Source organism: Pollicipes pollicipes, unplaced genomic scaffold (assembly GCF_011947565.3).
Source record: "Pollicipes pollicipes isolate AB1234 unplaced genomic scaffold, Ppol_2.1 Scaffold_4295;HRSCAF=5057_pilon_pilon_pilon, whole genome shotgun sequence".
In the NCBI taxonomy this organism is placed as follows: Eukaryota; Metazoa; Arthropoda; class Thecostraca; order Pollicipedomorpha; family Pollicipedidae; genus Pollicipes; species Pollicipes pollicipes.
This window is the reverse complement of record NW_023596461.1, coordinates 9300350-9327607: the sequence shown is the minus strand read 5'-3', so window position 1 is coordinate 9327607 and position 27258 is coordinate 9300350. Positions and strand designations below refer to the sequence as shown.

Below are 27258 nucleotides of genomic sequence, written 5' to 3'. Positions count from 1 at the left end.
CTGGTGCCCGCCGTCAGCTGGCGGCGGCCTGATGGACCACACTGAGTTCCGGAGGCGGGGCCGCCAGATGGTGGACTACATCGCCGACTACATGGAGACCCTGCATCTGCGCCGGGTCACGCCAGACATCGAGCCAGGTACGCCACTCTGCACCGGCGCGGAGCCGTGGATATCAGATGCTGCTGGTGCACGACACTGCACTGGCGCCGAGACGTAGGGATCGGATACTGCTGGTACACGATACTGTACCGGCGCTGAGCTGTAGGGATCAGATACTGCTGGTACACGACTCTGCACTGGCGCCAAGACGTAGGAATCAGATGCTGCTGGTACACGACTCTGCACTGGCGCCGAGACGTAGGGATCAGATGCTGCTGGTACGCGACTCTGCACTGGCGCCGAGACGTAGGGATCAGATGCTGCTGGTACACAACACTGCACTGGCGCCGGGATGTAAGGATCAGATGCTGCTGGTACACGACATTGCACCGGCGTTGAGACGTAGGGATCAGATGTTACTGGTACACGACACTGCACTGGCGCCGAGACGTAGCGGTCAGATGCTGCTGGTACGCCACTCTGCACGGGCACGGAGATGTAGGGATCAGATACTGCTGGTACACGATACTGCACCGGCGCTGAGCTGTAGGGATCAGATACTGCTGGCACGGCACCCTGCACGGTGCTGAGACGTAGGAATCAGATACTGCTGGCACGTCACACTGCGCCGGCACTGAAAGGTAGGGATCAAATGCTGCTGGTACACGACACTGCACCGGCGCATACTCGCAGGGATCAGATACTGCTGGTGCACGACACTACACCGGCGCTTAGACGAAGGGATCAGATACTGTTGGTACGCCACATCGCACCGGCACTGACACGTAAGGATCATATACTGCTGGTACGTCATACTGCACCGGCACTGAGACGTAGGGATCAGGTACTGCTGGCATTTCACGCGAGACACCGCAAACGAGCGCTGTCCAGGAAAAGTTGTGAAAAAGGTCAAGATGGAAGCAGCCTCTGGGCCCGCGGCAACAGGAGTTCGAGAGATGTCAAAGGTGGCAGGAGGCTTCAAGAGAGGTCGTGAGTCTCTGCCGTTAGGGCGCAGGGAATGCCGCGAGATGCTCCTAACATAAGCTTGTGATGCCTCCCTTCAGAGAACCCATAGAAAACAGAGAAAATCGTCTTGCAGAAAAGCCAACACGACAGTGAGGTATAGGGACATGATAGCCACGTGAGTGATGATCCATCGTCCTCAGCTACGTGTCTTTCACCTGGCGCAAGTGACTAAGTTTCGGAGCGCATACATGTACCGTTTTGTTTGCTATTGCTGGCAGGATACCTGCGGGATCTGATACCTTACGATCCACCAGAGCAGAGCGACACCTGGGAAGGAATCATGAAAGATCTGGAGAAGAAGATCATGCCTGGGGTAAGCAGAAGCAGAGCATGAACGCATTGGTTGTTTTTTCAATGATCGCCCCGTGAGTACGCACTGGTCGCCGGTGTTGTTCTTATATTTGGCGAGGCCATATGGCTGGGCATCGTTTGCACATGATTTTCAGGTTTTCTTAATTAGATACATCACTCTGTTTTGCTTGATCTGAGCTAACTTACGGAGCATGTAAGTACGATTGGATGTCACAGTAAATCCTTAAAAAGTATGTTTTTGCAGATGTCATAAATTTGCCGATGACTTTGAGTTGCCACCTCGCAAAGAAGCATCTCGAAAGTCGTCTCTACTATTAAAAAAGACCAAAAACGCAGAAAAGCGGTGCAAATATACATTGACATCACAAAATAGAAGACTTATCCATGGGCGCACGCTCACGGCCTCGTCAGGCTGCAGACACACAGTGCCAACCTCATAGACGTAAGGACGAGGCCCGCGCTGGGGATCGATCCCATGTTGTCACTGCGAGACATAGCCGACCGGTGCTGTCCTGTTGCCAGATGGTGCACTGGCAGCACCCGCAGTTCCACGCCTACTTCCCGGCCGGCAACTCGTACCCCTCGATCCTGGCCGACATGCTGTCTGGGCTCTGCGTCGGCTTCTCTTGGGTACGTGCTACTGTTTGAGCTGGGTACTCGCACCAGCTGGTTTCCGAGCATGCCTATTCGTTCGTCAGCCGCAGTCAGATGCGCGATGTCTGCTCGCACGTACCGCGTCGCCGTTGGGTACATGAGTAGGAAGATCCCTTAGTCACGAGATGTCTATCCCAGCAGGAGGCGCCATTGCTCCAGTCCTCGCACGGACTGGTGACAGGCTGGGTCTAGGGACAAAGGAAATATTGTTAATCAAGGGGCTTTGCCTTTTTTCTGGTGGTTTGAAGTTCGGAAACCTGCGCATGACGCAAGAGGCGTAAATCAAATTTTGGTTACAAAAGAAAATGATCCTCTTTCACTTTTCTCATCTGGCCATTGAGCTTCCACTGCAGAAGGAGCTGCATCTCCCCACAGCAACGCTAACGACATGACGTATTATACATAGTAGATATAGCCAGCCAGATATGGGGGCCAGATGTGGGAGCACAGGCATGTATGTGAATATAGCTATCAATACATCGGTAAATATTGATATGTCAGTCAGATTTGGACCATTTCTCTGCATTCCTAGTCATGTCTTGGGCTTAGATCTGGCGGTTATTTCAGCATGACTGGAAAGACGACCAACCACTAACGTATCTCCCCCTCGCCAGCCGTATCTCTACCTTACCAGCCGTGTCTGTGACCTCGTCAGACGTGCCTTGACCGTAAAGCGAGGGCTCACCGGCCACATCTGGGACGAAGCTCCGACACACGAGCCCGCCCTGGACCGGGCTGTGTCAAGCCCCAGGCGCGCGTGCGTCTTCACCAGGGCTGTGTGTGCGTCGTTACAGGCAGCCAGTCCGGCCTGCACCGAGTTGGAGACCATTGTGCTCGACTGGCTGGGAAAGATGATTGGTCTGCCCGACCAGTTCCTCTCCTTCACCGAGCACAGCATGGGAGGCGGGGTCATACAGGTCAGGGCGTGTCGCCCGCTCCGGCTGACGGTAGTATTACATGATGGTGCGAACCAGCGATTTTATATCTTCATTTGCCACTGCTCTATTAAACAAGGAAAACAACGCACCGACGTAGGCAATTGAGTCCATTGATTCGTTTTTGGCGACTGAATTCATATGATTTATTCCCCCAAATAACAGCTATCCTTTCCCTCCCGTTTACCTGGAATCTTGTGCTGAAAATCGTACTTGCGGCACCGATTTTGTATCTCATTGTCATACCCGAAAACAATCAGTACATGCGCTCACCATATATGCTTTATACAAACGGCTATGCTCTCACAGCCAACAATCCGCTTGTCACAGCCTTCTCTAGTTAGCCGGGCACCTATGTTTGACAGACGTCAGCCAGCGAGTGCGTGCTGGTGTCGTTGCTGGCGGCACGCGCCCAGGCCATCCGCCAGCTGAAGAAACAGCACCCGGCGGTGGAGGAGGGCGTGCTGCTCTCCAAGCTGATGGCCTACTGCTCCAAGGAGGCGCACAGCTGCGTGGAGAAGGCGGCCATGATCAGTTTCGTCAAACTGAGGATTCTGGAGCCGGACGAGCGCTTCAGTCTGCGGGGCGCCACGCTCAAACAGGTCGGTCCTGCCGCACAAAGGCCTCAAAACACACCGGCCAGGCCAGGTGTGTGGTGCCGCCGCACACAGAGCCACAAAAGCACCGGCCAGGTCAGGCGTGTGATGCCGCCGCACACAGGGCCACAAACACGCCGGTCAGGTCAGGCGTGTGATGCCGCCGCACACAGGGCCACAAGCACACCGGCCAGGTCAGGCGTGTGGTGCTACCGCACACAGAGCCACAAACACACCGGCCCGGTCAGGCGTGTGGTGCCGCTGCACACAGGGCCACAAACACACGAGCCAGGCCGAGCTTATGGCTTGTTCAGTTTCCGCAGCTAGGCACTGACACAGGCCAGCTGACATGCACAGAAGACCGCTGAAGCTGGTCTGTGGTTATGCGCCTAAGAACGAATGCAGCAGGTCAGCCAGCCATCGGCTGGAGGCCCGGCATCGGCCAGGAAACGGCCTTAGGTTTTGTCTACAAGCAGCGGCCGGCTGTCGTCACACTCCGGTCAGATTGTGTCTTTGTGGCGGCACATTTAACTTTCATTTATCAGGGCTATGAGTCATAAACTTTTCACTAGCTGGACGCCGACATGAAGGAATTTAGAAATTAAGGAAAATAGAGGGATTTTAAAGCGCATATACATCACAAATTTGGCGTTTCGTGGTTTCGTAGTCGTCGGGAGCAGACTCCAACTGAATTCATTTGGGAAGGCGAACAAAATAACCGGGGGAAGAGTGCATAGGATTTTGCTTGTGTTTTTGATAGTTTGCGGCTGATTTGAATGCATGCACCTTGCAGGTGCATTGCAATGCAATGCACCTTGAATGGAAGCAGTAGCACAAAGGTTAAAAAACTCCCTGCCCCACCCATAGCGTCTCCTGTACATTAGCGGTCGATCAGCCACTGGGCCACAATAAGACGTGTGCCAGCACTCGACTATCTCGCGCGAGAGCATGGTATAAGTTGCACGTGTTTCCAAAGGATATCGGCGAGCTTACCTCGTTTCATAAGAGCTCACCGTGACCCAAGGGCGGCGAATGGTGCAGCACTGTCGTCTTAACCAGGATCCTTCGGTCCTCTTTTGAAGTCTAGTCGCTGAGGGCCAACTTCAACGTTTATGGGTGGCAAAAGTTTCGAAATTACCTGCCAGTACGCTGCAAGACACGGACGTGTGGGTACGTGGACGGCCCGAGGTGTGCTGCTAACGAGTTCATAACTTATGCCGGCACATCATCCAACCGTTCAAAACTTTCAACCCTGGATATTGCTGATACCTGGAGGCTATAAATGAACACGTCCTGCAGTACGTTCTAACAACTTTCACCAAGCACCATCAAAATTGACCAGCACAGAGAGCATACGGCGTGCATCAATCGCGTGAGGCGTGAGCCTTATGTTGCTATGACCTGAATTGACTCTGGACGAGGTCAGGGAACCAGTCTAGAATCAATCTGACAGAACGGCACCATGGGCCTGGTGCCATCCTGACCTGACCTGACCTGGGCCGCCTGACCGGGCCGCAGGCGATGGACGAGGACCGCGCCGTGGGTTTGGTGCCGTTCTTCGTGTCCACCACGCTGGGTACCACCTCGTGCTGCTCGTTCGACCAGCTGGACGAAGTGGGGCCTGTGTGCAAGGCGGCTGGTGTTTGGCTACATGTGGACTCGGCCTACGCCGGCAACGCCTTCATCTGCCCCGAGTTCAAGCCGCTGATGAAGGGCATCGAGGTACGGAAGCGACAGTGATGCGCCGCTGCGTCCACTCGGGTTGTGGATGCTGTTATCCTGAGTCGCCTCCTCTAGAATCCGAATCTTCTAGAATCCTCTAGAATCCGTTATCCTACCGTAGATTCGGCGCAGCAGGCTGCAGCGCCGGCTACGATGGCGGCTACATATGCCGTTTTACGATGCCATGGCTGTTTTCGGGCCTGGTTCAGCAGGTTCTTCTTTTGCTCGTTTTCTAGATATGCGATAGGCATTGCTTTGCGCATAACGCGTTTAAAAAAATCAAGGTTTTGATATTTCGGTTTACGTTTAGCCATGCGTGGGAGGGATGTGGTCTCGAAAAGTGAGCTGAGAGGGAGGGTTGAACCGTGGCAAATAATGAAAGGTACCTCAAAATTCGCCAGCATACGGTTACTCCCCGGATTAGGCCCAATTTTCTCTCAACGTTGGGCGAGAGGTGGGGGAGGGGGAGGGAGGACTGAGGTCCCAGTTGGAGGGAGGGAGGGGAGGGGGGACTGAAACCCCCAACTGAATAGGAAACTACAACCCTGGTGCGTGTTTTTTTCCTAAAATGATAAACACTATTTGCACCATCGCTTAAGTATCCTACAAGAGCCAGGTCGTGTGTTTTGCTGGGCGTGTACTAACATCATGCGTCACCTTCACATCACGAGGCATACAAAGCTGTGTAGAGCAATGATATCCTGTAGATGGTGTCGTAATCATTTGCAATTTTCAGTACGCGATGTCATTCAATATGAACCCAAACAAGTGGATGCTGGTAAACTTTGACTGCTCCACTATGTGGTGAGTATTAGACTGTTCCCATCAAATAAGGTGATGAAGGTCTCTTAGATGTGTATGAAATATTTCCGAGATTACTCTAAGATCTGAGATGAATCACTGAGTGTTCCGAAAAAGTGACTCGAATGTGGTGCACATTTTTATCCATCGCCTTTAACAAAATATTGCACACTTCTATAGCCATCATATAATAGTTTTATCAATATGCTGAACAGCAATATCTTGCGTTGTGTTGTCTGCTTGCACATAATGGTGCGTTATCTTGCACGAAATAACGTACGCCCCAATCTTCACCTTCGCACGTACTACAGCACAAAACCCTGTCTGTGCTTACTTGCGTTCGTGCGCGCGTCCTACGTATGTGTGTGTGTGTGTGTGTGTGTGTGTGTGTGTGTGTGTGTGTGTGTGTGTGTGTGTGTGTGTGTGTGTGTGTGTGTGGTGTGTGTGTGTGTGTGTGTGTGTGTGTGTGTGTGTGTGTGTGTGTGTGTGGGTGTGTGTTGTGTGGTGTGTGTGTGTGTGGTGTGTGTGTGTGTGTGGTGGTGTGTGTGTGGTGTGGTGTGTGTGTGGTGTGGTGTGTGGTGTGTGTGTGTGTGTGTGTGTAGTGTGTGTGTGTGTGTGTGTGTGTGTGTGTGTTTGTGTGTTGTGTGTTTGTGTTGTGTGTGTGTGTGTGTGTGTGGTGTGTGGTGGTGTGTGTGTGTGTGTGTGTGCGTGTGGCAGAGTACGGGAAGAAGAACAAGTCTGAGCGCGCTCCTAAGTCAGATCACCGTCGCAGATGGACCAAAGGTCTATGACAGGGGTCCTGTTCGGTAGGGCTGTTATTATGTTCGGTGGGTTTGTTGTTATGTACATCTGCTGTTATATCCTATGTACCCAGTGAACTGACGGCCTGCTCCACTGCTCGGTGATTCGGTGCGATCGGAGTGTTCCTCACAGGGCCGCAGTCGTTGCCTCGGAGGGACTCTGTACGACACGGCACGCACGAGCTAGCCCAGCGGGGGGGGGAGGGAGGGGGGGGGCAGGTGTTGCACTCCGACCCATCCGGTGCGGGTGTCAGTACGGTCAGGGGCTAAGCGAAGCACGTATTACGGCAGCGGTTTGCACGCGGGAACGCTGTCATCTTTAATTTATGTGCAATCTTTCCCTTCTAAACCGTTAATCGAGAAGCAAATGGGCGATGTGTTGTAATGAAGGCCTGTTCTGAAACTCTACTAATAGGTGCGACAAGTCCATGAAAGCGGGAGATGGATACCCATGGACCATGGTGGGGTCGGTGCGGCCGGGGTCGGTGCGGCCTTTATTCCTGTCACGGAACAAGCGCCCCGTGCCTGTTCGTCCTGATCACGGCCGCGGGCATCCCTACCTTTCTCTGGCATAGTGCAGCACACCGCTCTTGCTTGGACACTGCACCGTGCGACACCCTTGTGCTGACGATAGGCATGACGCAGCCCGCCCCAACCATCTGGCTTTTTACCATTGGGTTCTCTGTTGTTTCTTTTACCGGTGCGAACCCAAACGAGATGGCGTGTTCAGATGATGACGGGATAGTGATCCAGGAGAAATGTATTCCACTGTGACCTAGATATTTGATGAGAAATCAACGAACATTTGTCTTCTCGTGTCAGAGCATCCAAAACCTGATTGATGGGTGGATCCAAAGTATGTCTGAGATCTTATATCGAACGGGTGGTTGTGAAATTTCAGATTCCTAGAAACGCCGGTGTACCTGGGTAGCAGTGTTTAAACAGAAATATATGTGAGCCCTCAGTGTTTAAACAGAAAGACACGTGACAGGAGTGGGCTGAGCCGCAGTGCTTAAACAGGAAAACACTTGACAGGAGTGGGCTGAGCCGCAGTATTAAAACAGGAAAACACGTGACAGAAGTGGGCTGAGCAATGTTTAAACAGGAAAACACGTGACAGGAGTGAGCTGAGCCGCAGTATTAAAACAGGAAGACACGTGACGGGAGTGGGCTGAGCAATGTTTAAACAGAAAAACACGTGACGGGAGCGGCCTGAACAAAGTGTTTAAACAGGAAGACTCGTAACGGAAGTGGGCTGAGCACAGTGTTCAACAGGAAGACACGTGTCAGAAGTGGGCTGAGCCGCAGTGTTTAAACAGAAAGACACGTGACGGAAGTGGGCTGAGCCGCAGTTTTTGAACAGAAAGACGCGTGATGGGAGTGGGCTGAGCCGCAGCGTTTAAATACAAAGACACGTAACGGGAGTGGGTTCGCCGTTGAAGTCCATTGAGCCTGACAGTGACCGAGATACTACCCGCCACGGATGAAAATAGTCCCGCCCTGGCCGCACGTATCCTTCTTTTCTCTGATGAAGCCAATAGGAATGGTTTCGTTCGATGCACAAACGCACTAGGAGTAATGTGCAAAACAACGTCACATTTACTGCCCAGACATCTCGGCTATTTGGTTTGCTGGAGCAGACCTACATTTTCCAGCGTCTGAACTCGGCAGATCGTGACCTGACGTAACGTTCAAGACCGGTCACGCGCGAGGTCAAGAAGTCAAGTATGGGCGATTACTGGTCTGGGCCCGCGGTCTCTCGCGAAAGGACGGCACCTGATCGAACGAACGAGCGTCGCTGACTGGAGGCAACACGCCAGTAATTTTCCAGTGGTCACGACAACCTGGAATGGGAGCGGTGATATCCTGGCTCATTGGTATTCTCGACTGGAGGCAGACATGCGTAGTCGCCTGACGGGCAGGAGGTCGACGCCCTGTTTTGTCCCGTCTCGTTTATGCGGCATCGACTGCCGTCGTTTTTACGAGCGAGCCTGCGGGACGTGCGAACCATGTCTGCCTGCTGGTATCTGTGTGGCTTCAGCGTGCTGATCCGGCCCGGCCCAGCCTGTGATGCTTTTGACAGATTTACAGCGCTGCAAGCACCGGGCTCGCTTCCATGAGATCTGCAGCCACAAGAAGCACAATTCTTTAACAATTATGCCTTAATATTTGCAAAACGCTGAAGCGAACGCTGTCTGATCAGGCGGTGCATTTCTGCAATGTTGCCATACTTCGACTGTCATGGCCTTGAAACCCATGTAAGGTTAGATAAGGTGAAATATTTGAATCGCAAACAAGTCAAGATCGCGGGTTGGAGACAGGTTCAGATTTGGGCAGGCAGGATGTGAGGTCACAAATAGGTGCTATCCATGTTGACGGGGACGAAAACGGGCATTCACACCGGCAAAGTGTGATCCGTGTGTGGATTTTTTTTCAAGCGCGGTGTTGCGCAAACCTAGATTCGCCCACTCTCGGGTGTTTTCAAGGATTTGTGCCAAAACTTGGTATCCGGAGCAGGAACATGTATAAAACCCGCGATGGAGGTTGGGTTAACGCACTGCCAAATGCCAAGCGACCTCAGCACCGTCCGACCCACGGGTGCGCCATTGACAGGCAGAGGCGCCACAAGTGCCGCTTCTTCCGAAGTCGCCCTATAATGCAGCACGCTGTGGCTTAAACCAAGGCGGACCGGACCCTAAAAGCCTCATAGGCTCGTAGCCTTAAATAAATTATTACCGATTTCCCCCTTCGCCCCTTCCGTCACACCTAGAGCCATGACCGGTTGGTGGTCTTCCATAGGGTGAGGGATCGCTTCAAGCTGACCCAGGCCCTGGTGGTGGACCCACTCTATCTACAGCACAACTACTCGGACAAGTCCATCGACTACAGGGTAAGCAGCTGTGTCAGTGCCCCGGCACCAGGGTCATTCGGTTGTATGTCATCACAAAATACGCTACAAATCTAACTGCTATCTCAATCGTGTACAGATATTGGTCAAAACACAAGACGTAAGGGAAAGAGGAGGAAGGGGGACAAAAAGATAACCAGGGAGGGAAAGGTGAACATAATGACGCATCCGCTCTTGTATAAACAACGTGTGTTTTCCGTACAATAAAAGGCGTTCATCCGTAAAAGTGCTATGAGTCGCGTGTCGGCCCCCAAATCAACTTCGCTGCTGCACACTATCATCGTTGACCTATCAAGACACCATACGACTTACGATTCGTTAGGACTGGGCTGCCAGCAGCTCTTCTCACCATGATTCACTGGAGGCATTGATTTTCATCCTCCGTGTTAAAAACTTCTCCGTTTTCGTCTATCCGCAAGAATCTGACAGCAAGCAACAGGTAAACCTAGCCAGAAAACATTTCCTCGGCGCTCTGGGATAACGGCAAATAAGGAAGCTTTATGTCGGGCTGTTATTGCCAACTGCCGCCCTGCGGGTCCCGCTGACCGTGGCTGTTATTGCCAACTGCCGCCCTGTTCGTCCCGCTGACCGTGGCTGTTATTGCCAACTGCCGGTCTGTTCGTCCCGCTGACCGTGACTGTTATTGCCAACTGCCGCCCTGTTGGTCCCGCTGACCGTGGCTGTTATTGCCAACTGCCGGTCTGTTCGTCCCGCTGACCGTGACTGTTATTGCCAACTGCCGGTCTGTTCGTCCCGCTGACCGTGACTGTTATTGCCAACTGCCGCCCTGTTGGTCCCGCTGACCGTGACTGTTATTGCCAACTGCCGCCCTGTTGGTCCCGCTGACCGTGGCTGTTCTCACCAGCACTGGGGCATCCCTCTGAGCCGCCGGTTCCGTTCGCTCAAGCTGTGGTTCGTGATACGGAGTCACGGCGTGGAGGGCCTGAGGCGTTACATCCGCGAGCACGTGCGCCTGGCCAAGCGCTTCCAGGGCTACGTGGAGCGCCACCCCAAGTTTGAGCTCATGAACGAGGTCAAGGTAAGGGTAGGTGAAGTGCTTATCACCCCTTTGTTATGGGAGGAGTACGAGAAGCAGATCGCTCTCGTCGGGCAGTGGGCTTTAACGCTTTGGATAACCGTTATGTGTTTTTAGTGGGGATCTTTAAAGAACGAATGTACTAATGAAATTTCATGTGTCTTCTCACACTGATCCTTTTATTTCAGCTGGGTCTGGTCTGCTTCCGCCTCAAGGGTTCAAATGCGCTGAATCAGAAGCTTCTGACCAACATCAACGCCTCCGGCAAGCTGCACATGGTGCCGGCCTCCCTCAACGACATCTTCGTCATCCGCTTCTGCGTCTGCGCGCAGAACGCCACGGACAAGGATATCTGTGAGCGTGTACAGCCTGGATTAAATACTGCAATGAGGGGATGTTGGGACGATGTCAAGTAAAATATATTTTTCTATAACCTCGTTGACAAGCCTCCATGGCTTTCACAAGCACACGACTTTATCTAAGTAGAGGAACACGCGAATAAACTGAGTATTGTGGATTGCAATATTCCAGTTAGAGCCCAAGCTCTTGCAACAAGGCGCCGTCAAGTATTCGTGAGCAACGGACACAGTGTGTATTGTACCGACACATATTTGCTTGTTTCTTTCACTGCAGTGTACGCCTGGACAGTGATCACCAAGTTTGCAGAGGATCTTCTGGCAGAGGAGAAGCTCCTGCCGGACGGCGCGCTTGGAGAGGTAATTTTTCGTCAGGAACCTCCATCCTTTTCCGAACAGAATAGTGAGCATTTTATCCTACTTTCCATGACCCGACTAGAAGAACATTGTCGTCACTAATGCCATATGCAATGCCTTTTTATATCACTAGTTACATTAATTCAGAGCTCATACAGCCAGGTTCATATGTGGTTACACTTGCGAATACACTTGCACATGCACACACGCACACATACACGCACACACACACACACACACACACGCACACGCACACACACATACACACACACACACACACACACACACACACACACACACACACACAGATTCGCGCGCACGAATGCACACATAACAGCCAGACGTAAGTACCCGTACGTCCTCAAGCACCCAGTCACTTGACATGCGTCCGCCTCAGACGCTGGTCGACGTGAAGACCAACGGCCCTGAGCAGATCTACACCGACCTGGCCAAGAAGAGCCGCGATGCGCTCAAGCATAAACGGTCGTTCTTCGTGCGCATGGTGTCCGACCCGAAGCTGTACAACCCGAAGATCGTCAAGACGCTGCCGCGGACGGACACGAACGGCACCGACTCGGACAGCGAGCCGGCCGCCGCCGTCCGCAGCCCCAGCCTGTGAGTCGGGGCCGTTCGCGAATCTGGTGCAGCCGCATATGTGGTACGGTACGGCCCGGTACGGGCCGCCACGACCTTTCTCGGTCCGTGCTCTGCTCTGGTCGAGCTGGTTCCAGTCGGTCTGACCCGGACGTGCCCTGTCTTCCTTCCGACACCTGCCACTCTGCCGGGCCTGCTTCCTTCCGACGCCTGCCGCTCTGCCGGGCCTGCTTTCTTCCGACGCCTGCCGCTCTGCCGGGCCTGCTTCCTTCTGGCGCCTGCCGCTCTGCCGGGCCCGCTTCCCTCCGACGCCTGCCGCTCCGCCGGGCCTGCTTCCTTCCGACGCCTACCGCTCTGCCGGGCCTGCTTCCTTCCGACGCCTGCCACTCTGCCGGGCCTGCTTCCTTCCGACGCCTGCCACTCTGCCGGGCCTGCTTCCTTCCGATGCATGCCGCTTTTCCGGGCCTGCTTCCTTCCGACGCCTGCCGCTCTGCCGGGCCTGCTTTCTTCCGACGCCTGCCGCTCAGCCGGGCCTGCTTCCTTCTGACGCCTGCCGCTCTGCCGGGCCTGCTTTCTTCCGACGCCTGCCGCTCTGCCGGGCCTGCTTCCTTGTGACGCCTGCCGCTCTGCCGGACCTGCTTCCTTGTGACGCCTGCCGCTCTGCCGGGCTTGCTTCCTTCCGACGCCTGCCGCTCTGCCGGGCTTGCTTCCCTCCGACGCCTGCCGCTCCGCCGGGCCTGCTTCCTTCCGACGCCTACCGCCCTGCCGGGCCCGCTTCCTTCCGACACCTGCCACTCTGCCGGGCCTGCTTCCTTCCGATGCATGCCGCTTTTCCGGGCCTGCTTCCTTCCGACGCCTGCCGCTCTGCCGGGCCTGCTTCCTTCCGACGCCTACCGCTCTGCCGGGCCTGCTTCCTTCTGACGCCTGTCACTCTGCCGGGCCTGCTTCCTTCCGACGCCTGCCACTCTGCCGGGCCTGCTTCCTTCCGATGCATGCCGCTTTTCCGGGCCTGCTTGCTTCCGGCACCTTGCGCTTTTCCGGTCTGCTTCCTTCCGGCGCCTGCCATTCAACCATTCTGCTTCCGTCCGACGTCTGCCTTTTTGCGGGCCTGCTTCCTTCCGACTTCTGCCATTCTGCCGGGCCTGTCGTCATTCAGACGCGCGTGAGAGAGTTACTATATGAAAGCATGAAGCCCTTACCATTCAGTTATTACGTTCCTAGACTTATTTCTGTGGCACATGCTGACTAAAGAGAGACCAGTAATATGGTCTACGACACACGTGCTTACGTTATTTGCATTGCCAAATTCATCCAGGATGTATCGAAATTAAGCTCTGTCGTATATCAGTTCTGGGCTTTGAAAAACTCTTGCAAGATTGTTTGCGTATATTTTTGTTGTAGATTTTACAGTTGCTGTGCATATTTTGAGTTTCGAAGACTGTAGTTATAAATCACATATTTTTACTTTGCAAAGCTGCGTTATGCGATTATCCCCAAACATGTGCGATCAACGCCGAAAATCTACGGATCTCTTTTTTGAAAAAAATTGGCTGCAGGTGGTTTCATACGCTGTTGAATGATTTACTTGTTTGCTTGGTGCATGATCTTTTCTAAAACAAAGTCGAAGATACATGGCATCCTCCCGTTGGTTCAATTATGAAAGAACCCACATGCCTAAAAAATATGCCTTAGTGATCCAACACGCTTTTCTGGGACGGAATAGGGCCCTTACACCGAATAAAGTGGTCCTTTCCCCAGCAGAATAAAGTGTGTGGACTGTGTTCGATGTGACTATGCGTTCTGTTCTTAACGGCTTACATATTCCGACAAAAAACTTCAGTAACCTCTGCGCATTGAGCTCTCCTTCCTGATATCAGTATTCCTGAGCTTTGTTTATTTTCCATCTCCAGTAACAAACATCGCGCAGACCTAATTCCACAAATTTATACACTAATATCATGAATGACTCTGCAACTCAACATGTGGAAAAACTGATCAAATATGTGACTTCTTCGACGAATTCCTTTGCCTATCATTGTCGTTTCCACATGTGTCCAATGGCGTTGTCCAGCAACAGCAGTAGATCCGCATGCGCGCCTTCTGTTCGATGTCTGATCGCGAGACGGATAATTGTTGCGCGTTTTGACGTATTTCAAACTCTCGTGACAGTTTTTCTGCTTTGCCTCACGTTTTTCACGCGTGCGAAACATTTTGAACGCACGCCTCGCTAGGAGTCCTTTGGTGGCGAGCAGGGCCGCCTGCACTGCTGCTCGAAACCGCATGCCGGGTCTGCTCGGTCGGCTGGCGCGCCGAGCGGGCGCGTCGCGTCTGCCGCGCTCCGCCCGCTGACGCGCCACGATCGCCGCAGCGCCGCATGGAAGGCTGGCGCCTCGACGCCCGACCTGGCGCTGCCGTGCGGCGCAGCGCGCGGCCAGCCGGCCGGCGGCCTCGTCTTCAACCCGTTCATGCTGCTCGGAAGGCGCACGCTCAGCGAGTCGGCCGTGCTGAAGCTGCCGTCGCCGGTGCTGGAGCACCAGCCACCCGGCGCAGAGGGCGAGGTGTGAAGCGGCGCGGCCTTGCCCCTGCCGCTCAGCCACTGGACCGTCGACGCTGGTGGCGAAGGCGACCGGCCGTTGTTCGGGCAGGAGCTGCCAATGCCCAGCTCTGCTTGGCGATAGATCAGCTGCTGTGTTTGCGGGTGCTGGGGTTTGGAATCGATTTTAAGTGCTTGCTGCATCTTTGCTTGTGTGTGAGTGTTGTCGCTTGCGCCTTGCATGAGAGGAATGTTGCAGATGGTAGAGTGGGAGCTCTCTTGGACTGGCCGGCGTTTTCATTTATGCATACGCATATGTATCATGTGCTTCGACCAGATGCCTGAAGCTCCGTCTCCTATGAAGAGAGAACACATCTATTTTTAATAAATATTTATTTCACACATTCTTTTAGCATCCGTTTTATTTGGTGACAATCCGCGCAGTGAACCAACAGGACCAGTTTTGTCACAGCTCATTGGTGTGTCCGTTAGATCGTCATCCAATTGATGCGTTCAAGTGTAAATCTTACGTACAAGGCACTGCAACTTAAGTTTAGGTAATAATTAAGTGTTAAGAAAGGTTCATCATAGCATTGGGCATAAGCAATAACCACACTAGTTAGCATGCCCAAGACTGTCGGAGACTGTCCAGCAATATGTTACACATCTCGAATTGTTTTTTAACCTTCACTCTTGCTTTCACATTAGTTTTGTTGGATGAAAACCTCCTCTCCTAGCGCTGTTATTAACGCATGATTTTACACCACACCCTAGCGCGCCCGTCACAGCACATTACGCCGCCCAACGCCCCCCTCTTCTCTTTACCTTTCGGTTACGCTCCATCAACCCCGCTTTGCTGCCTAACGTATCGTATGGACGGTTCCTTTCATATCAGCAAAATACCTTGCGAAAGAAATCCAACGAGTTTTAGTAACGTGTTAACCTTGCAACATGGGGGGCATTTCCATAAGTAAGAAGCCGCATAAGCCTATTTCTGCGCTGCTTTCATGCGACGAAAATATCATTCCAAAGGCACCGAAACCACACCCCGCGACGTGGACCTGAGACCACGGGCTTACTTACGCAACGAGCAGAGAGCTTGTGAAACCCCACCATTTGACGATCAACGCCCCGGTCGCCATTTCCTGGAGCAGTCGTTGCGCACTGGGCGCCGCGTGCGGCGCCGGGGGGCTTCCGCGTCATCTGCGCCGGCGGCGCCGCCGCGGGCTTCTGCTCGACTCATCGGGCAGCCGGGCTTTCAGGCGGCGGGGCCTTTCCAAAAGCAGCCCTGGCACGCTGGCTTCAGTTTATGACGGGACGTGGTGCCGCCTGATGAGCGCGCTCTGGCTGGCGGGTCTGGGCCGACCCCGACCGCCGCCGGCCGCTGACGTGACCTGGTCTGGAGACGCCGGTGTCAGGTGATGCGGCTCTAGCCAGGTGACATGGTTCTAGTGCCCCGGCTTCATTAAAGACAGGTCTCGCACCGGGCTTTAAAGTCTCGCTAGAATGACCCTGGTTCTCTGCGCGTGTCTATCTGGATGGCACAGGGCCATCCAGAGACAACCAGAGACAAAAAGGACAACAGAAACAACAAATGGGAGCGCTGTTCAAGTGGCAGCAGCCTCCCAAAGTCACGCGCTCGAACCGTGATCAGACTCTCGGGCGACGGGGGGGGGCAGGGGACGTTTCAGACTCTCGGGCGTGGGAGCGGGGTAGGGTTCAGTTAGCATGCCAACTGGTGACTCTTAGCATCGTAATTGTGGGAAGTCTTATCACAAAAACCGTGGTGTTGAAACGTGAGGACCGTTGGAACAGGGGTGTAGTTTCACAAAATAATGGGGAGGGTATAAGCTGAGCATCCTTTAGCAGGTCAAACATCCTTACTCAAAAATGGATGTGAAAATCGGGTGGCATGGATCGGAGAAGGACAGAAAATTGTTTCAGTCTGCTCGCCCGCGCGGTCAGTCGAGACGAATCGTATGGCTATATTTTGTCTCACGAACATGAGTGTCAGTATATATGCTTTCGGAGGAAGGAAAGAACAAGAGCCCCCCCCCCCCCCTCCTTCTAATGCTGGCTTAAGCCCCCGCCCCAGGGACCGTCTGAGCCTCTCCCCAGTGAATCTAAGCATTAAGGAATACTGAACCGCAACATACAGACAACTTTCCTGAAATGCTGGTACACTAGGTACATGAAACATCACCAATAACTTTAGGCTCATTTTGCATCCAGCTATCGTTCACGTTGAGTCAGTCTGAAATTATTGACAGATTTTCCACGAGATAACACCTGAATAGGGACGCAGCAAAAATAGACTGCAGTATGTGGCAGCTTGTAAGTATAAGGTATCTGATTCTAAGGTACAGGGATTTATCGATGTTTGGCAATTCTTTTCCACGAGTGTCGTACTTCAAGTACATTGCACGAACATCACGAACGTTCCCATTATTCAGGCTGTCTGCCCTATCTCCCAATACGCGGTACTTTGCTAAGGGCTACCCGAAACACAGGCGGCCAAACGGAAAGCCTCGATGACACGCGCCGGGCAGAAGCGTGGAAAGTAGTTTGTCGGTAGATGTTGTTTGCTGCAACTTCCAGGCAACTTTTTCTAAACGTAAAACCCAAATGACGCTGCTCAAAAAGCGTGTTAAGTTGCACACAAGCTAAGCGTAAGGACATCAAGGTCCTAACATGACGTTACTGTGTTCAGGCTTGGGGGAATGTTACGGTTGTGTAACAATTATTATATCCTGAGATCCGCGTGGTCTTTTGCTGTTGCTAAAATTTCGTCTTCAAAGTCGACATTTGTTCCATTGTGTTCCGTGTGCCCGGTTACCATGCGTTAACCTCGCGGAATGCATCAAAAACTCTTCGTAAAACGAGAGTCTCCAAGGTTTTCATAAAACCAACCGATTGTGTTTCAAAATATCAGACTGGCCTAGATTCTAATAATCTTTCATATTCTCCATCTTGGTCCATGAGAGATGAGCCGTGAGCTTCTTAGCAAAAAATGAAAATGAAAAAAATGAGAAAACCAATCATTGCTAAACAAAGCTTTGGTTCATGGCCAATTTTTCGTACTTTGTCAACTTCTTGAACAATATTGTGTCCCAGACAAAGTGATTTTTTAATTTTTTCACCCTTTTTACGCCACCCTTATTATTTAAATCAGCATGGCACCAAATTTTAAGTGTACAAAACTAGTTGGACACAGGTGAAAGTGATGTAATTTGAGACAGTGAGTTATTTCAAAATGCGGCAAAATTTTACTCAGCGAGAGTCTTTGTTTCGTAATTGGTGAATTCATGTTTTTTACTAGAGCGTAATAAAGAGCAAAGAGTAACTAGAGAGTAAAACATCGGATTCAGAAAACACCTTCCTGCATCAAAATGTCCGATTTCTGGATCATGAAGCCAGTTTTGGGAAAAGGGTAACCATTTTCGAAGTAAGGGGTCCCAACGATGTGATAAGAGGCACCCGTTGCAAACAAGAAAGCCCCTTTTCTGGGATAGGGGACAACCTCTATATCCATGGGGCCCCATTTCTGGAAGAGGATCCCCTTTTATGCATCAAATGGCCGTGGTTCAGGATCAGGGTGTCTCTGTTTAGGATAAAGAGACCCCTCGGGTACATTCGGACGCACCTTTGTGAATCGAAAACATCTTGTTCTGAATTAGGAGGCCTTCCATGCACCAGAAGACCTTTCATGGAACAGAAGGCTGTCCAAACCAACCCGTCGCCGTCGTTACGCTCAGTTTCGACGGCTCAACTCACTCGGCCTAGGACCCAGCGTGCTGAAGTGGTGACCGCTCTCCAAAACAAGGGTCACTGACCGCTGGGATCGCCTGGTCGAGGTGCAGCTTGGTATTTGGTTGGAGGGGCTCAATATGTTTATCCATATATATATATATATATATATATATATATATATATATGTATATATATATATATATATATATATATATATATATATATATATATATATATATATATGCAAATATATTTATACATCGACCTACACCTTTATCAAAGCAACTGTCTCCTCAGTCAAAATGTGTAGGTCCCATGCTGCTGCGACGTCGTATCGTCGATATCTCGGTCAAGATTTCACTTCCTCGGAGTAGGTTTTTTGCGTAGCAAAGTTCATGCTTGATGCTAACTGAACTGCGAGGTGTCTACATTGTGTCGTCACGCTTAATCACACAGCCCCTATGCAAATAACCCAAGCACTTCTAAATAATTGCGTCAACCACTTCATGTTGCTTGAAACTGGATCAGGCAACCATCAGCCTCTCGAAAGTGTGACGGTCCGGGATCCAGTTGCGAGTAAATTTTGTTATGGCTCCAAAAAATGAAGCAACACATTTCCATTGTGTTGTTGCCTTTCCTTTGTACAGGCAAGCGCCGAAACAGTTTACATTTAAATTTATCTGCTCTATTTTTAGTATTGGTGATTTCTGCTCCAAGGCATGCACTGGATAATACCTAAAATATGGTTACCTAACGTACTCCTGTATTTCAGCGCCGAGGAGCATGAAGATGCCTTCTAAAATCGACCCAATCATCGATGAAATCGTGTTCTGTGCTGATCATGCAGAGCCGATGGTGCTGCGATTTAACGCCGGTGGCTGCGTTCTGGGCAAAATGGTGTATTGAAAAGACCTACGGAAGCCTAGATTAGCTTTCGCTGGGTCTAATGTTTGTGCTTGGCCTACCATTGCTTGTTTTGGAACAGTCTGTATGTGTATAGTTAAGTATGAGTGTGCCGTTTACCTAAGCTTGCAGGCTTTTCTGGCATAGACATTCAAGTTAGTGGAGCTGTATAAAAAGAGCTGTCAAGGTAGACGCCGATGAAACTTGGCCTCATTCGGTTTAGGATAGAACGATCGATTACAAACGGGAGTGACAACTTTCAGTTGTTTTTTTTTCGACGAAGGCACTGTACGCGTTAGGTACCGTTAGAGGGTAGTTCTTGGATCATGTGCAAATATATTTACCCAGTCAACGGTGAATAGTTTTGTATTTTCTTTGAAGGTCTTTCCCCATTCAATATAACCTCCCAGTCATGCGGTGGTTGGAGCCAGGCACTCGCCATTTGCCATCTACAGGACCTCGTCATCATTGGGATTTTACGACGCACTCAGCTGCTGAAGCTGAAGTGTCGCCTGCCTCTCACACTGCCAGGAAGGGCGGGCACTGCGGGGAGTCGAGCCCCGTACCTGTGGTTGCCCAGACGCAGCAGTGGTTAGCGCTATAGCAGCTCAACACTTGCGGCGGGAAACATACATGCGTTTGCAGTGATTTGCTGAAGCTCCGGGTTTGGACATTGTTCCCAAAATTATATCAGATGGCAATTCAGGTACAAAAACCATTGTGGTAAACCCAAATGCCGATAATCTGAGCCTGACTTTGAACTCGGCGAACCACCCGGAGCTTGCCCCTTAGCTTTGCACGCTCGCGAGTCCTCGGAAATAGACCACGGCTGCCCCCAGCACGTCATGCCGCTGGCCCCCGCCTGTCAGCGGAGCCGTGCAGCGACCCCGTTCGCAGGCCCTTCCTCAGCCCCACCTGCCAGGTGCACCGCGCCGGAGAAGGCACGCGCAGGGCACCTTGGTGGTTCACACTGCTCTGACTCTGACTCTCGGCGACTTTACGCTGAATTTGACTGCTGGTGAGATCCCGGGTCGTAGAGTCGCTCAAGCGGGCTTGTGCAGACAGTCGATGATGCGTGCCGGAGGTGACAGTATAGGCGGCGGCGCTGCGCCGCAGTACATACACCCCAAAGCGCCAGACTATGGAGGTGCCGGCCGACGGCAGCGCCGCGTTCGTTCGGCAGTGCTCTGCAGCGTACTGTGCCCGCGGCCACTCCATGCTCTGACGCTTCTGGTGGTCGTTTCAGCTCGTCCTGGATCTCGTGGCCGCTTGCGTTCCTCTTCCAGGGCGTGCTGGACGACAGCGCCGGTCTCCCCTCTGTGCCCGTCAGGTAATTACGCAGCGCCGCCCGCCACTTGCCTGCGTGCCGGGGCACCTCCTCTGGGCCGGCCCCGGCTGCTGAGCTTGGCTTCGCGTTCGTTGTCTGGTGCAGTGTGGTCCAGATGTCGCGAAGACACCGCTGGCTGTTTAGCCCCACGGCGGGGCTGCAAGCTACCGCAAGCCCTACTAAACTGCCTGCACTGAGGCGCTGCGCAAGTATCTTTGGCCACAGTAAATCTGATATTGCATAAGGTATACGTGATTTAGGTAGCACTGTGCGTATGGATTTATATTCGCTTGTGTTTTGCGGGCCACGTCGTGTCGTTACATTGCTACCCAGCATCTCTAGTGTAGCTAAGGTCTTAAGATGTGGCAGTAAAGCTCTGATGCATGCAAACTATTTACCAAGACATGCCTCTACGATGGCAGACGGTCGAGTGTTAAGCCTAAGGTTTAACCCTAAAATATTTGAGCCGTCTTTTAAAGCACTCATATATGTCCCTGTGCTGCCGTGCATATTCCGCTTTACCTGCCCGGTTCAACAGTGCAGGGATTTTTTACCGGGGCACTGATTTCCCGGTGAAAAAGACCGACAGCTTCTTCGTGAAATCTATTTGCTGTATTTTGTTACTTGTGCATGCTTTAAACTACGTTTAAGGGAGTAGCCTTGTTGTCAGGGCTTATAGAAATTGACGAAGCGTTTTAAGATATATTCGGTATTTAGCCATCATCAATTTAGAAAAACAAAAGTACGGCAGAATCATCACCGCAGAACTTAAACCTCATGCATTCTGCTCGTGACCAATATTCGCCGTTTTCTCCCGAAATAAAATTAAATGGGTCTCACAAATTCCACTTCATGAAAATATTCATCACCTCCTTGAACAGAAGGTTGCATCGCTGTCGAACATAACATACGTCGTGTTTCGTGCTGTTTTCGCGTCCAAAACATAGGAAACATCACACATAAGCCTCCACAAGTCACCACCCCTAAAATATCCAAAAACGGTCACTGAGGCATAAAAATGCGATTTTGATCCTCAAAAGGTCCACGAATAAAAAAGCAGTACTGTTATTGAGCGGAAGGGGGCCTCTTTGGATAAAAGACACGCCATAACGTACAGCTACTCCAATTTAGCCTTTCTTGGGAGGGGTGCTGGCCGCACCACTGTCAGCATATGTACAACCCATGACGTACATTCCCATAAGCATATGCATACCGTACATGCAAGCCATAACGGAACACAACGTTAAAACACATCTACGAACAGACACGCAAAATGCATAATGCATAATACATATGCATATACATATTCATATACGCATCATTCCATCCATCTATCCATCCATCCATCCACCCATACATGCATAATACATGTGCACATGCATGCATACACATACACACATGCGTACGTACGTACGTGCATATATACATGCACACATACATACATACATACACACATACAAACACTCCCACATCCACGACGCGCACATATCATCTAAGCAGCTAAATGCAGAGGTTCCGGACAGACCACGCTACAACGACCATCTGACCCGAGAGTCAGTCTTCAACGTTAGAGAATAGACCGAAAAGCTCTGCGCATGTTGGGTGTTGGTATCTTTCCTCTGATGAGCATTGGTTCGGAAATCCTGTAATTTGCCCCGTTCATGCATTTAGTGGTGATTCTGGCTTTGATTGAGTCGATTTGGTCCTAACGTGGATGTCTGTGAAGTAATCCTCATAAATGTGACAGGTGTCTTGGCGACCTTTTGAGTATGTTTTTTAAAGGGTGACCTGGCTAAACGCTTCGCTTCCCATAAACGCATCTCCTCACACAACCGACATTCTAGCCCATACGCCACGCTTTTGAAAAGAATTGATCCCCCCAGCACGGCGCTGCACGTGTGTCATTTCCGTCTCCCTGCGGATCCGGCGGGGGCAAGATGGCGCTGCACGCATGTCATTTCCGTCTCCCTGCGGATCCGGGGAGGGCGAGACGGCGCTGCACGCATGGTTGTCGAGTCCAAGCAGACTCAAGCCAGTCACCTTATCCTGAGACCTTTGAACCACCGATTTTGTTTGAGGCGGCGTGCGGAATCGTGCGGTAAGGACGCCGATGCAGCCATGGGTTTTAAATGTTGTTCGGTGCTGCAAACCATATCGGCTCCGACTGCAGTTGCCGTGTCCAGGAACAGAACAGCGCCAGAGGTGTCCGATCTTTTCATGGTGAATTGAATCGCGAGATGCGCGGACTTAAGCTATTTCAGGTAGCTCGTGAAACTCACGCTCCATGAGACTATGTGCATGTCACACCATCGATGTATGTTAAGTAGTAACAGAGAACAAACGAATAACAAAGCACAAGTAATAAAGAAGAGTTCCCCTACCGCCACCTTGAATATTTCCGCCAGAGGAAGGGCAACACGACAACCCACAGCTATCCCCCTAGTTTTCTTGGAGAAGCGTGTGCTGAATACAAAGCAGTTGTTGCTTAAGCATTGGCTCAGTAGTAATATGATGTTCTCTTGGCTGAGGCCGAAAAGCTGGATATTTGCGCCGTCGGTCGTTATTAGGGCTATCGCTGCATCTGCGATTTGGTATAATGGCAAGCTTCCATAGGGGTTCTCCACGTCCACACTGCTCTATGTAGTGCAGGACTAAATCCGTCGGGATGTTTCTCAAGAAGTTTACGTGAAAAATCTGGATGCTTTTTGAATGGGCTGGCACGTATGCCAAAAGTGAGTATGCTTTCCAAGGACCAAGCTAGCTTAGACCGTACCTTAGATACCAACCAAAAAGTCTGAGAAACATTTTAGTCAAGACACCGCTAAAGCCCTCGCCAAATCCGCAGGGAGACGGAAATGACACGCGTGCAGTGCCGTGCTGAGGGGCGCATCTCTGCAAAAGCGTGGCGTATGGGCGTATGGGCTAAAATGTCGGTTGTGTGCGGAGATGTGTACATGGGAAAGGAAGCGTTCAGCCAGGTTACACTTCAACAAACATCTGCAAGAAGTCATCAATACATCTGCCACATTTATGGGGATCATTTCACAAACAGACATCCACGCCAGGACGCAGCTGAATCGATCAATGCCACGATCATTACTAAATGTTAGGACGAGGCAGGCTACGCAACTTCCGAATTAATTCAGAGAGAAAGATCAGGGAAAAGACGCAAACACTCCGCATGCACGCAGCTTTTTGGTCTATTCTCCAACGTTAAATATATATTTATATATACATATATATATATATATATATATATATATATATATATATATATATATATATGCATATATCTATGTATGTTTGCATGCATTTTATGGGCTGCACATATGTAAGTGCCCACGAGCCCTTCGAAGGAATGAACGCAATGCAGCCCTGTATGGTGAGGATGCGTAAATGAATTGAAAACAATGATTAACAACGCGACGAAACACAGGGTATTGCTTGACATAGGTGGACACGGGTCGCTAAACATCGCTGTAGGATTGAGATGCAAAGTGGTGTTGCATGACGATTAAGGATGCAGCGGCTAGGACGCCATGTTCCCTGTGCTTTGATGGGAAGACAGACTGGAGCATGCTTTGGTTCGTGATGGCCAGTGACGTCATATTCTGGGTAGGGAGGTGGGACATGCGCTTTGCGTAATCGTGGTGTCTTACTTCGGAAGGAAGCGGCGAATTTTAGGCACGGGTGTAATGCATCATTTGCAATTTCTCCGGTAATGACCATGGTGTACTTGTGTGCATGTTTTTCAAACTGATAAGCGCTAAAAGCTGAATACTTTTGAAGATATTTCTTCACGTTCTGTGAACCTGGACGTTACTTGCCGGACTACGCTATGCGCAGAATGTGGAACATTCTGCCTGTGCGGGACATGAATGCTCACGAACATCCCAGCAGGCGGCTCAGTGCCGTTGATTAGGCCCGGGCATTAAATATCGACACATTAGGATAATGACGTGCGGACATGTCGCCGTGGTAGTGAGAAACTCCGGTCCGTCTAGCACAAGCGAATCAGCGCCTCTCTGCCTGTCCCGTTCAGCCTGACTATCATGCTATGGCTTTGGCAAACTTGCTTGTTCACCATATAGCTGTTACCACTTGTTTCTTTGCTGGAAAGCATGACTTGACTTGACGCTCCAGAAATGTGCTGGACTCTAGTGGAATCAACTTCAACTTCCAAGCCGACTCCATTTGGGCCAGAATCGAACTCGGGTTGAGCTCTGCTAGCCGTTCAGCTGAATGGGATTCGTGACTGACGCTTGCAGTTTGTGACGAAATCGTGATTGATTAGATTCCGCTTTTAAATTAACCAGTTCGTATGATCATGGTTTAACCGCAATCTCTACTGTGTTCGTATGGTTGGACTAACACTGCACAAGGCGAGCTGACCAGTTAGCACGTGTTACACTCAATGTAACATGGAAACTGGTGCATGATCTGTCCATTTGGCTGGGGTACAGGGGTTTGCGATTGGAAGGATAGAAGTGCTAAAACCTCAGACTGCCGCAATTTGGAAGGGAGGTACACTTACCCTATCATTCCGGACATATCCTTGTAATGTTGAATACCTTATCTATCACCCATACACTAAAATACGTATATCGTTAAAAATCAGTGCGAAACGCAAATATGTTCCTTTGCTTAAATTACGTGCATTGTAACGGCCCCGCGCTTCATTATAATTAGTTGAAAGACTACGGTGCGCGTTGAAACATTCATGCAACCACATGCACCGTATACATGTATATATATATATATATATATATATATATATATATATATATATATATATGTATGTATGTACATATATATGCATGCATGTAAAAAATATGCAAATACATGACTTGGTGAAGATGTCAGCACAGCGTGCATTCGACCTCTTCTTGCGTAGGGCTTTCAGCCTTTGGACGATCTTCCTCTCATCATCCGAAAAGCTATGTAGGATTGCACCTATTTTGTTATCATATAGCGTTTCATTAAATCCATCACATCTTTCAGACATACAAAACGCTCACTAACACAATATAATGCATCCGACGACGCTATTTATTACTGCGCACATTTTTGTTAATCTCGTGGCTGTGGCGAATTAATGTTTAGTTCCCGGTAACCTCAAACATATTCCATTAAATTTCTGAGCGACCTGCAAGATAAGAGGCCTCTTAATACGATGGCGCCTGAAGTGAAACACCCATCATTTTGATACGCCATTCAGCAATAACACAGCGTTTAAGCCACACAGCGCGTACAGTGCAGTGCACAGTGCATTAACATACACGCACGATGAAACACGTGCCGAAGAGATATCAGCACTAGCCACATATTTTCTGAGCGTTGCATTACGTGAAGCACCACGTTCGAGTCGGTGCCCCTGGGTGTCAGTGGTCTTCGTGAGGTATCTAACGAACTATCTACCGTCTGGTCGTCAGGCTCGACTGCATTCCGATTTCCAAAAGTCGATGTAAAATATATCCAGCTTCGGCTCCACTTGACAATCTGATCTTCGTTTGATCCCAAATCAAAATCGGCTTCGCTCCCACCAGAATGGAATCGAGCACAGGTTTGGCCCGGACAGACCAAAACTAGCGCGGCCAAAACTGAAGCCGCATTTGATAATCCGTGGCGCGATGCGAGCGCAGGTCGTCAGTGCCTACTGTTGCGTCGTAGCTCGCCCCAGACTTCCATGCGGCGGCAGTGCGTCAGCGGGGCGGCCACTCGAACCCGGCGAGTACGCTGATGAAGACATCGTGTGAATAACGTGCATCTTTTCAGGTTTCGCAACTGGGAAACCAAGCTGACCATTCCTGCCTCGCATGCTGACTCTCGCCCGTCTTCGCCATCTGGTGGCAGTGGCCAAAAGTAGGGCTTCTGGCACTGACACTACGATCGCTGCTCGTCTCTGTGAGGTCAACGTGACAACAGCCGTTTTCGCGAGGTCTTTTGCCTGATTTATCAGAAGCTCACTGAAAGCCGGCCTTGATTTCTACCAATTTATGTTCAGCTCTCTGTAGCAAAGGATCACATATTTAAGCAAGAAATAAATGCGTGCCCATATCGACACCATGTGAGAACTACTTCGACGTTTTGGAAACAAGTACCCATGCCTCATTTTCTGAAGCATCTACGATTGCTTAAGACATTTGCATGGCAAGCACTCATGAAAACGGTCCCTATGTACCAGTATGGACGCAGAAATCAGGCTAGGCGGTGATGGGCATCTCAGTTGTTTTGGCGAGCCAATATTAATTTGAGACTTTGCGTGACCAACAGCTGATCGAGGCAAAACACCATCAGTCTCCGCACCGATGGCTGCCGTATCTCTGTGTGCTCTGGTATTGTAATGGCTTCGTTGTTTTCGTCCAATACGACATAAAAGGAAATACAAAGATTGTCTGGCATCTTTTATTGCAACTCCACCGCATGATGAACGTTGGGACTTTTTCATAAATGGGGATATATGTTTTCCCGCTATGTCTTTAACAACATGTTGAAATGACTGTACAACTGTGCAGGTTTATTGGAGCCGCATAGTGAAATTGGTTGAGT

The 27258-nt window shown here is 50.8% G+C and overlaps 1 protein-coding gene across 3 annotated transcripts; it reads left to right on the top strand.

The window, feature by feature from the left end:
- LOC119096463 (tyrosine decarboxylase) lies at positions 1-26862 on the top strand. 3 transcript variants are annotated; one of them, XM_037219374.1, is made up of 14 exons: positions 1-137; positions 1344-1438; positions 1960-2067; positions 2886-3008; positions 3392-3628; positions 5141-5344; positions 6081-6148; positions 9745-9835; positions 10719-10892; positions 11078-11243; positions 11523-11605; positions 12000-12217; positions 20629-20712; positions 26485-26862. In XM_037219374.1, exons 1-14 carry the CDS (start codon positions 32-34, stop codon positions 26573-26575), a joined length of 1848 nt encoding a protein of 615 aa, XP_037075269.1. In that variant the 5' UTR covers positions 1-31; the 3' UTR covers positions 26576-26862. The 3 variants fall into 3 exon arrangements, with proteins under 3 accessions (XP_037075269.1, XP_037075268.1, XP_037075270.1); XM_037219373.1 differs by lacking the exons at positions 20629-20712; positions 26485-26862 and adding exons at positions 14565-14754; positions 19252-19705; XM_037219375.1 differs by lacking the exons at positions 20629-20712; positions 26485-26862 and adding an exon at positions 19252-19705.
- Positions 26863-27258: the final 396 nt, after the last annotated feature.